This window comes from Gadus morhua, chromosome 16 (genome assembly GCF_902167405.1).
Source record: "Gadus morhua chromosome 16, gadMor3.0, whole genome shotgun sequence".
Classification (NCBI taxonomy): Eukaryota; Metazoa; Chordata; class Actinopteri; order Gadiformes; family Gadidae; genus Gadus; species Gadus morhua.
The window spans coordinates 17,342,272-17,354,202 of record NC_044063.1 but is presented as its reverse complement, the minus strand read 5'-3'; the positions used below and the strand labels follow the sequence as shown (position 1 = coordinate 17,354,202).

The 11,931-nt window shown below is 41.6% G+C and overlaps 1 protein-coding gene across 11 annotated transcripts in view; it reads right to left on the bottom strand.

Moving 5' to 3' along the window:
• mcamb (melanoma cell adhesion molecule b) overlaps nt 1–9,348 on the bottom strand; it is a 31,070-nt gene extending 21,722 nt beyond the window's left edge. For all 11 annotated transcript variants that reach the window (XM_030337333.1, XM_030337334.1, XM_030337335.1 and 8 more), the window contains exon 1: nt 9,156–9,348. In XM_030337333.1, coding sequence (XP_030193193.1) covers nt 9,156–9,219 — 64 coding nt within the window. In that variant the 5' untranslated portion in view covers nt 9,220–9,348. The remainder of the gene's footprint in view (nt 1–9,155) is intronic.
• Between the last annotated feature and the right edge of the window lie 2,583 nt (nt 9,349–11,931).

The window sequence follows — 11,931 nt, the reverse complement described above, 5'->3', positions numbered from 1 at the left end:
CGGTTTCCTTCGGCAGGCGGGAGGCACTGCCCCACTGAATTCTGTCAATGCAGACCAATGAGGTTTGACATGATTCAGGAATGTCCCATGAATAAATGAGTAAACCAGAGAAGAAATAGCCAACAAACGTACCATGAAAGAACGGTAATCAATAAACAGAAATAGGAGGAGGAATGGAAACAGATTAGCTTGCCTTGCTCGGTGGATACAAACAAACTTCAGAGACCAACTGAGGCGACTGTTTAATTGGGGTCTTTGGTTTTGATTTTGTGATTCAATGGTAAGGTTCCCTCTCAATCACACTGGACTGTGGCCATACAAAGGGTCAGTATCAGTGGGAGCAGATGAGGATTGTTTGGCGTCCCCCAATCTCCAGGTCGTGTGGCTTGTGTTTTTCAGTAGCAGTAGCACTTTTCAGGAGGAGAGGTCAAGAGCACCGTAGGAAGGAACAAAGAGGTCGTGGACACCAACATATATTAACATGTCAAATAAAAGGAAACTGAGTTGACCGGGTGTCTAGAGCTAAGCTGACCCTTCTTCTGTCAGTATCTGCAAAATCCATGTGTGTTCTCTTAATTATCATGTTATTGTATCACAAACCGAAATTTACCATCTGGGATTATTAAAGTACATCTTAAATGACATAAACACGAAATGTTGACCTTATTATAATATGTTTTGACTATTGCCTCCAGTAGCCAATCAGAAAAACAGAAAGACAGAGTCCAAAGGATTGAAATACTATGCTCAAATTATTTTTTCACGCCCAGTTTTACCACACAAATCTAAAGCACCTGGGTTGTCTTGAGTGCTACAAATTGTTTTCACGCACACAAAGTTTCACAGTGGCTATTATAATCTGCTTTTTAAATGCATTGCAATACCACTGTGTAGGAGATTTGAAACGTGTCACTCTCGCAATGGAGGTTTTGAATAGAAGATATTCGATCTTTGTGGCAAATGAGACTTCTATAAGGGTACTGAATTTCGATTAAAGAGCTTGACTGTATCTCATGCCTGATACATGTTGCGTTACATCCTGATGTGAACAGACCCTGTAATACAATGATTAGATTTGAATGCATAACCATGAAAACCTTCCTGTGGAAACATCTCTCATTTGTGTGAGATTTCAAGTGGTAATACGGAAAATTGCCATCCTTTAAGGTACTGTGTATTTTTGATCATAATTTCTTTATAATGCAGTGTTGCCGACCATAACATAGGATCTCTTTTCTAAGTAAACAACCACAGCACAGAATGATTGATGTGCTTGCCTGAATTAATTTAGCATTAATAGCAGCAGTATGCTGCTATTAATGTCACTTTAAGTTTTCATGTTGGGCGTTCCGGGCGGGCGGTCATTATTGAAAACCTGTCAGACTTGGGAGGACTCCGCCTACTGGGCCAGCCACTTAAGGTTGGCGGACTAACCTATTTCATACTCAACAACAATGCAACGGCAAACACTTTATTTTTTATTATTTAATTAAATATCCTATTTCAAAACTTGGACGAGATACACATCAACATAATTAAATGTATTGTAATAAAATGTACAAAATAAAATGTACTATACTATATTTTACATAAGATACTGTTATTTTTTTTATAAAAATTATATAGTTTTTCTTTTTTGGGGTCATCAATATCATACCTTCTGTATTTCTGAATACCCTGGTACATCGTCATACTGTGACACCGCCCAATCCTACAGTAAAATAATTAGATTGTTGAAATATTGCTCTTGCCAAAGAACATCTGGAAACCGACACAATGGTATTCTTGCTAGGTTGTTGAATTTAGATGAACACTTGTTTCTTTGGTCTTTTGTTGTTCGTTTCCATCAACAGTTTGGCTGCTTTAAAGTATTTAAAAACTTTTAATTTTTTACATGCAGTGACATTGCAACTACTGAAATACTTTATTACGGGACACAAAACGTGACTAAGAGCCCTGGAATCCGGCCATCTGACTCCATGTATCTTACTGTGGAATGTGTGAAATTGATTATCGTCTTAATCGTAGCCTAGCCTACATTGAAAGGGCTATAATTGTGGCACAATTCATCACTTGTTGTTCTTTCCCCCTGAAATGGATACAATGTCAGTATCCATTTGTAGAAAATAAATATGCCTTCTACAAATCACATAAATCCTAGCTAACAAATGGTGTCAATTACAGCAACATAGTAAAAATTCACACCCTTGCAATGGCTGGGAATGTTCAAACCCTTTCTCTCAAACCACAGGGTCCCATGCATCAAGCAATCAGAGAGAAACTGGGTTCGGTGTAAATGACATGATCGGACAGCTGGGTGGATTTAATGTTTGCAATGTGAGGATTGTGACAAAAGCTGGGTGGATTGTGACAAAAAATTAACCAAGGCCCGAGGGAATCTGAACCAAAGAGGCACAATTCATCAATAAAGTGTTAGGTTGTTGATGATGAAGAGCCGTCTCCAAGGGATGTTTTTCTTGCAGTTCATGAATCCGCTCATTTTGGAATAAGCCTTTTTTTTACTGGATTTCCCTAATTGTGCTTGATCTTCCATAAGAGGCCTAGTTCAGATGCATCTAATAAGACCATTGGGGCAGCTATTGGAATTTTAATGATAACGAAAAAACGATTTAACGCCAGCACTGCATCATGTTGATAAAGTCCAATAAATCTATTTTAGTATATCATATAGAATAAATATCCTTGAATTAATGTTTTCTACAGCCAGACAAGCCTCCCCTTATAAACAAGGTTGACTCTACGGATGTAAGTGATTAAAATGGGTTCAAACAGGACAGTGTTCAACCAAAGTAGTAAAGACCTTCCGGAAAACGATCACTCACTGTGACTGTCCAGTTACAGTCTACCACAGATGTATGGAGTCAGATCTCAAGGTAGGTCATCTGCTGAAGTTCAGAGGCTCATAAAGAAGCAATAACGCGGTGCCTGCTTGGTCCCCAGGTAGTACGCTACATGGTGCTGGCTCATTAGCCCAGAGCACAGGGCAGGGAGCTGAAACTGTTCAAATAACTTATAGCTCCACACGCTAAACCAAAAGCTAAATATAACTCTGTAGAATAGAAACACATAGAAATACATTTCATGTAAATCACTAAAAATAATTGGAATGAAACAAATACAAAGGTATATAAAGAAATATAATTTATATCAATAGTTGAATAAGTAAGGATAGAAACAGGAACCGAGAAAAAAAGCATTGGGTTAGGGTTAGACAGAATAATTGTGTTTTCTCTCATTTGGCATTTGAGTGTATCATAAACATCTGGTCCTTCAACTTTTAGAGCCTCATAAAATAGATACAAGCTCTTGTGGAGCCAAACATAAAATGTGATTATCATGAACAGTTTATGTTTATCTAGCAATGTATGCCAGAAAGGAAATCCACAGACAATCTCATAGAAAGTATATGTAATCCATGCATTTTTAGGCATATTGTTGTGCTTCCTAGTTTGACTTATTCAAAAACAAAATGGTTTGAGTTCTATGTGCCCTATAACGCTGTTTCCATAACCAAGGGAAAGAGTCTTTGTGGTACTATTAAGGAAAGCATGAGAAGGATTAAAAGTCACATTATTGTACGACATTACTCAAAATATTTGGGGAAAATATATTGTACCCAATAATGGCATCAGATAAGAAATGGGTTACAAGGAAAATGTATTCTCTGCACTGTCACAAACAGCAACTGGGGAGAGGTGAAGAGGGCAGGTCTGCAGTGGTGTCTTTGGCAGTGGAATACAGTAATAAATCCACTGGGAAAATAGCATCTGATGACAAGAAGCTTGTGACATAGTAGATCAGGCTTGTGACATGGTAGATTAGGCTTAGGACATGAAATTATCTACATTGGAGTCAATTGCGGTAACGATCCAAGCAGGTGCGTGTGTGTGTGTGTGTGTGTGTGTGTGTGTGTGTGTGTGTGTGTATGTGTGTGTGTGTGTGTGTGTGTGTGTGTGTGCGTGCGTGTGTGCGTGCGTGCGTGCGTGCGTGCGTGCGTGCGTGCGTGCGTGCGTGCGTACGTGCGTGCGTGCGTGCGTGCGTGTGTGTGCATGCATTTGTCTGTGTGTGTGGATGGGTGTGGGTTCACGTGTACATCTCTTTGTTACTATTAATGTGTGTATGTGTTTATCGACGTGTTTATGTACGGGAGCATGTATGCACACTGAGAAACGTGCGGCAATAAAAAGAATGTCTTGAAGTGATGTAATCCAATCGTATGGCCGTCCCCTTGAAGTGTAATGGTATGAGCCGCATGAGGGCACCAGGTGTACTCAGCTGTCCGTCTGCTACTCCCAAGAAACTTCAAAGACTACAATCCAGGCCAGAGCAGTATCATTGGTGAAAGGTAGGATTGTGGGGGGGTAGAACCCAATACAGCCCAATAAATAACAGAACAGCCCGTGCCCTTGCACCTCATCCATCCAGTCAGTGTGTAGCCTACAGATCAAGATGCGTTAATATATCACATGTGCCGAGAAGGATCAATCCCACCATCTGTAACTGAACTGTATGAAACTCATGCACTGGTGTGATGTATATAATTGACTGAAAGTCAAAGTGCTTTCTGCTTTCCGTGGTTTTTATTATATTATAAATATATACAATAAATCAGCAAAAGATTTATCAGCAATCCGAAAATCAGCAAAAAAGGCATCTAACATGTTTAAACACCTCATTCCTTTGTTTTTTCCAGTGAGGAAATACGCTGACAAGGGGACCAGCATTCCACATCCGAGAAGCGTACACCAAAGCCGGAATATAAACTTCCTTCCTCCCTTTCATACAATACGCAATCACAGGCCCACTCCCTCGCTACTAAGAAACAGTGTGGATGTTAAAGAGATTGTTCAACAAGCCTTGATTGGGGCCAAGTTGGTGGACAGCCTCAGAAAGGCCTCGCCAAACAATAAAAAGTAATGTTGTGTTTTGCGAGATAAGGTGCTGTAAAAAATTACACAATGCAGTGCTGACGACAACTGTAAAGTGTCCTGGGAGTGGGAGCCCACGCCACTATTAGCCCACTCTCACGGCCCCCCCCCGCAGCCACCCACCACTCCCCGGCCTGCCCCACCCCCTGGCCTCTCAGCCTCGCTGCTCTGCTGTATTGACCCTGATAGTGGGGATAATGGACACTGTTCACATCAATAGGCGGATCAAACGCTCAACCTTTTGCTTCCTGAAATCCAGGCTCCACAGTGACGGCAACGTACACAGGCTCAGCTGGATTGAATAGCTGTGTCTAAGAACGGTACGCAGTCTGTATTTTTTTAAACTTCCTCCAACACTTGTTGAATGAATCTAGAGTTTGCCTGTTTCTCCATCGGATTGTTTAAATATCTTTACCCAGGAAGATCACTTGGTATTCCTTTGTGACTCTTTCTAAATCTCAAATGATGAAACTCAGTATTCTCTGCAACCAATTAATCTTCACAATGAAGAACTCAGATGAACTTTGGATGGCGTCAAACAAAATCCATTTGTCACATCATTAAAAGCAGAAGTTTCAGGAGGATTTGGCTGACCCCGATACATTGATTTCTCAAGTTATGTTGCAACGGTCAACCTCCAAATCCTTCTAAAATTAACCACGTTAACACAAATAGTATGTCTTCTGTCACAAGGGTTTCTATGAACCGCCAAGAAAATGCTCTGTAGGTTTTATAGGGTAGTTCTAGAACTATTGAGGGAATCAAAATCCTAATACTTTTTTTAGAGTGGGAAATGTTACGAAGTAGAGTCACTTCAAAGCATGAAGCCTGCTGTAATTTGTGTTGTCTTCAATCAAACAGTTGAACATCCCGTTAATATTCTTTAAAATGTATACCACTGTTATACTATTGTACTATTTGGACTTGGATGACATTGGTGAATATTCCCTACAAATATATATTTTAACTGTGATTAACTCGGATGTAGAAATTTCTGAGATCATATCACATTTTTACAAGCACCGGATCCGAACACAGCAGCAGAGAGAGGCCTGGTTCTCCTCTCGGCCCAGTGTTCTGTGAGCTTTGTTGCATGGTAACCGACAAACATGACCCTGGGACTAGCTGAGGGCTTCACTTCAATGATAAAGATTGTTGTTTAAAAAAAGAAAACACGTGGCCCACACAAACTCTCCCCCTGACGAGGTCCTGGAGGTATAAAACAAATATCATGTATTTAGAAACACAGGACACTGCCAACGGTGGCATGGAGACACACGCTTATGCACTTTGCCTCCCCTATTCAACCCTTCTGAAAACTTAAGACTAAATTTCTTAACTCTCGGGTTGATATTATGATGTCGACAAGTGTAGAACAGTAGATTGATTGGTAGGACATCTATCTATCAACAACAAATACCGATAACTACACATCAACAAGTCATGTACATGTTCAGATCCCGGTTCAGATCCAGGCCTTAAAAAAAAACCTCAAAAGCAAAATTGTAATTAACTGACACATACCATACCAATGTGAGGCTCACACTATTACCTTGGCCTCCGAACTATGTCCAACGGGGACCCAGAATAGTCCGGCCAGATACTGGGTTTAAATGCGTTCGAGGGGAAACTGGCATTCCTCTGTCTGAGAGCTCTCGGTCATAAGGGACTCCCATTGCATGTCCTATGCTGATCATCTGCCAGAACGCAGGGCCTCTGTTTTCTGTACTGTGGTGGAGGCGCGACAAAGACGTCGATTGTCCAGGAAGGGAACTTTCTTTCTCTGAAGAGCACTAGTTGTCTGAGGAAACCAAGACACCAGATCAACCCCGCTAGAAAGAGCGAAGGAACCTATTGTTCTAATTCTAATGGCAGAGGTCGGATGTGTGTTGCCCTTTGAACTTCCAAAATTGGCTGATGTCACAGGAAGTAAATTCTATCCCATCAACAGTCAGTGCAATAATCTATCAACTTTCTTTCTTTTGCTGGCTGCCCCCAGGGTGAGGACAGCTCACACGTATAGTATTAGTAATTGCTCATGCTTCAAACAGATGAGTTATTGCTCGATTGCTAGATTTATGTGTGAGAGTGGGAATGTGTTTGGGCAACTCTCCCCATGAGCCAAAAAAGCCTGACGCCTCTTGGATTTGAGTTTCTGAGCTTTAGGTTGTGGAGCTATAAACTATTTTAATTTATTTGCACCTCAGATGTGAATAATACCATTGTAAATGTGTTGACAAAGCGGCAGTAAAATAGGCAATGAAGAGTTTGTTCAATTGAAGTCGGAGAGAGAGAGAGAGAGAGAGAGAGAGAGAGAGAGAGAGAGAGAGAGAGAGAGAGAGAGAGAGAGAGAGAGAGAGAGAGAGAGAGAGAGAGAGAGAGAGAGAGAGAGAGAGAGAGAGAGAGGGCGGGTTGCGAGGGGCGAGCCTTGGCTTGACTCAGACAGGTAGACACTAAAGCCTTTACAGGTTCCAGGAAGAGGAATAAGGATGTGTAAGGTGACAGGGAGGACCAGCAGAGAGTGGGAATCAGGAAACCAACGATAATAGGGCTGAAGTCAAACAGGACAGGAGATCAACAACAATGCCTTCGGAAAAAATGTGTTTCGTCTGGAGAACCAAAAACAGACACACACACAGCATGAGAGGTGTGGGCGTTGGGGGAAGGGGGGGGGGGGGGGGGGGGGGGCTGAACACACACACCGGGTGGACGGTGGAAAGAGGCACACGTTTCCTCTTCTATCAACAAACAAAAACACGTAGACAAGAGGCAGACGGCCCAGCGAGTCCCCCCCCCGCCTCCCGCACACACCTTTGTCAATGCACATTCACTTACTCTATGCTCTATAACATGTCCTTGTTGTTTAATACACTGAGAGACAGTCTCATTAACAAACAATTTAATGCATCTCAGCAGTTGCTAGGGTCTGCTAGGTCTCAAACTGAAGCCGCTGGTTTCATAAGTTAACTTGTTGTCAACACCTTCGTCGGTTTCTTTACATCCAATCTAGCATGACTGATTGCCCTATTCAGGCCTATTACACCAACATGTTCCACCAGTACATCTAAACAGTGAGAGAGGCAAAATGACAAATGACTGATTTGTGCGTTTGGGTACTTCAATGTGTATGCATATTTGGACTACTTGTGTCCATGGTGTTTGAGTGCGTGCTTGCGTGTGTCTGCTATTTGTGTGTTCATTTTGTGTGGTATGTGCATGCATATCTTTTTGTGTGTGTGTGTGTGTGTGTGTGTGTGTGTGTGTGTGTGTGTGTGTGTGTGTGTGTGTGTGTGTGTGTGTGTGTGTGTGTGTGTGTGTGTGTGTGTGTGTGTGTGTGTGTGTGTGTGTGTGTGGTGCCCTATTCAGAGCTGGGCAAGTTTATCCTTTGGTTATTATAACAGATGAGACAGATGAGAGGAAACAGGTTTCTTCACAACTGAATCTATGCGGATGAGACAAACCACCCTGGTTATTATAAATAAAATGTAGGCACAGCATGAAAAATGCCAATTATGATTTGCCATTAAAGGGCTAATTATTATATGAAGCGCATAACCTAACGAATAAACAAACCACTTTTATGACAGAAGTCATATTTATGTGAGATGTCATCAAAGTGATTTCACTTTCCAACAGCACACGCTTACAAGTTCAAGTTGTTGGTCGCAAAGTCACATCCGACAGCATACCTTCAATTACAGTTTACTGGGGCGGTGTAGCATACACTAAAGGAGTGCTTATTAGGTTATAAAAATAGACTTTGACGTTACGCTTTAAGTATGTTTAAATGAAAGCCTACAGGCACCAATTTCGTCAAGTGAACTTGATTCAAGCATTCTCTACCTGTCCACGTTAAATCTACATTGCAACATTTTACATCAGGCTGAAGACGAACCACAGTCCGGCTGCATTGATGATGGATCGGTTAAGAAAAATCCTTTTTCCATTTCCTTTTTCTATTTTTTTATCACTGGCCTCCCTCGATTCATTTGCAATTTCAACAGTTCACACACTCCGGCTAAATTCCCAGCGACATCTTAACAAGAAGGTAGTGTGTGTGTGTATCACATGTTCACAGTTTGCACAGGTCCCGCTGCAGCCTACTGAAGGAGCCCGGAGCGACCCCACAAAGTTTAGCTGGAGGCTACCTTCAGAACCCTGAACTACCGCTATCTTTGAAAGAAGGGATCTCGGTCATTCACTCACCTCCCCACGTGTGAAGGAGGAAGAAAAGTCCAACAAGGAGAGCGGTCATCGTCCGTAAAGCCATAGTCGTTGAGTCCTGCTGCCCTGAGAGTGTGAGGGGAGTGAAGTGAGTCTGACAGTCAGTTGGTCCTCCTGGCAAACTGTAGGCGCGAACGCGCGCGTGTGTGCGTGCGTGCGTGCGTGCGACCGTGCGTGTGTGAGAGAGAGAGAGAGAGAGAGAGAGAGAGAGAGAGAGAGAGAGAGAGAGAGAGAGAGAGAGAGAGAGAGAGAGAGAGAGAGAGAGAGCGAGCGAGCGAGAGAAATGGGAGGGCAACTGATGTAACGTTAGCGGTGGTTCTCACAGGATAGCGCGTGGTGTTGATTTAAGCCGTAGGGGTTATTTGACGTTAATAAGTATTCAACCAGATCTGGTAGAATGTGTCGAGAATATTTGAATCAACGATTTTCAATGTTTTGCATCGCTTAAAAGCTAAAGAAAATTATAAAGTTTAGCCTATTTGCCTGGATAGTTAACTTGACAGTAACATTTTCATTATTCTCCAGACTGCATCTGGCAGCTGCCCAACGGAGCCCTTTATGGACACTACATCTGTCCCGGGTGATCACGTTTCAATGATGATTGAGGTCAACATTAACGCAGGCAATGGCAGCCCAGTGTAAAATAAAAAATATGCAAATCAACAAGAAGCCCTATCACTTTTAGACTATATATTTTTTCATTGATTAAAACAAACAAGTCAAGTTCACCGTTCCAACGTTATATGATACATTTTTCTGTTGATACCTCACTTGTAATGCAAGTTGAAATACTACAGAATGTAGTTCATGACATTTTAAATATGATACCTGTAAATGAGCGCCGTGCCCATAAATAAAACTTGGATGCGACTCAAATGTCCTTGTATGGTCATGTGGTCTTGCCTGCTCCATAGTAATCATATGGAAGATTTAGCATGAGGACAGCGTGGGACAAACACAAGAGCCTAGATCCCTTCGTTGTGTCTCTGGGTATATGTTATACCTTGTGAAAATGGCAAAGGCACGGTTGGTTTGTACGTCTGAACTAAACTACCAGCGCATTTAACGTCTGCAGTGTTTGCTCACCTGCAGGAGAGCACATACATATGTCACTGAGCTGGGAGGACGGGGATGAGACTCCTCCTACCTATAGGTTGAGAGAAGATTAAGGCCATATTCAGTCCACATACCTCATACATCCTGGTTATAAAACCATGTTTTATGTCAAATCCAATACCTTATAAGTCTTGGCTCACGGTTTAAGAAAGTATTTGATTCAATGAACAGAACAGCCAATTTAAAGCCAGAGATGTAAGTTTGAAGTCTGCATAGTAAATACTCTGCCATGAATTTCTATCCAGAAAGCAATGTACAGGTACAGGTATGTAAAAGGTGGATTACAATTAATATGTGTGTAATCAGAGAAAAGTACAACATCGTAGAAAGTATCTGTCTGTATTTGGTCCTTTTTGAGAATCCCAGCAAGTTAGTAACAGTTGGCAATTTATAGTTCCATTCAATATATAATTATATTGTTTTGAAGAGTGCATGGCATACTCAAACCATACTAGACACATCTTATCAGACATCTTGGGTCATGTATTTTAAGCATACGTTTCCCACGTTTTGGGTGTTTTTTTTATGTGTTTCCCTCTGGTGGTAACCCAATAGAGGTCATGGGAGAAGTAAAGAGAGCTGTATTTAATATTTTTCCTGGGACTGGGACGACTACTCAGCTTCACATAGCAAACATAAAGGGCCTCACTGGCTCTCAGATGGCTAGAGAGCATCTCAGCAAATATTAGTAATGACACTTTACTGCACTAAGTTAATTTATGCAAAAGTCCATTGAGATATGAATCAAATTGGGTTCATAAATAAGGCAAATTTCCAATTTCATATATGTAGAGCAGTGATGTATATCTATCTCCTCTGGTGAAGGTAAAAACTAAAGGCATATTTTAAACGTGTTAAAAGTAGAGGGAGAGAGAGAGAGAGAGAGAGAGAGAGAGAGAGAGAGAGAGAGAGAGAGAGAGAGAGAGAGAGAGAGAGAGAGAGAGAGAGAGAGAGAGAGAGAGATTGTATTTCATATTGACCTTTCCATGGGCATGCACAATGTTCATTTACATTGTCAAATACAAAAGTCAAATATGTATATATATTGGATTAGTTGTCCCCTTCTTGTTGCTGCATGTTTGATTGTTGATGTCTACCGTATTGTCAAAGTCTTTGGGTGATTTGCGGGAAAAAGTTGTATCTGATATCCTGGTATAGTTCACAGGAGGTTAGAAAGTTCAGCCTGTTTCCCCCCTGCTTTTGTGTGCTGTTGGTGCACAGCCTGTGTGCTCTGGGGAGCCCGTCTGTCTATGGCGGCCTTTCTCAATCGCAAGGCTGTGCTGAGTCTGCACTGAGACTGTCCATCTTCAACAAATGTCTCAGCTTTTATAATCATTCGGCTACTGTTTACTCAGTTTGTAGAATAGCAATCCAGTCTACTCTGTGGTTTTGTTGATTCTTTCCAATGTTCCAGTTCTTGTATTTTTGTTTCTTCATCACTTGGTTTGGTGTAGCGAGGCAGGCCTTGCGGCTCTGTGTGGTGAGTTGCTGTTGGTTCCAGATTCGGAAATTGGATTTACAGAATTTTGCAAAGTATCAACTTGTGTTTGGCCCATTTTGTGAATTCTTCGTTGGTGAGAGGACCCCAGACTTCACTACCATAGAGGGCAATTGGTTTAATTTACAAAGAGCCCAATGTTTT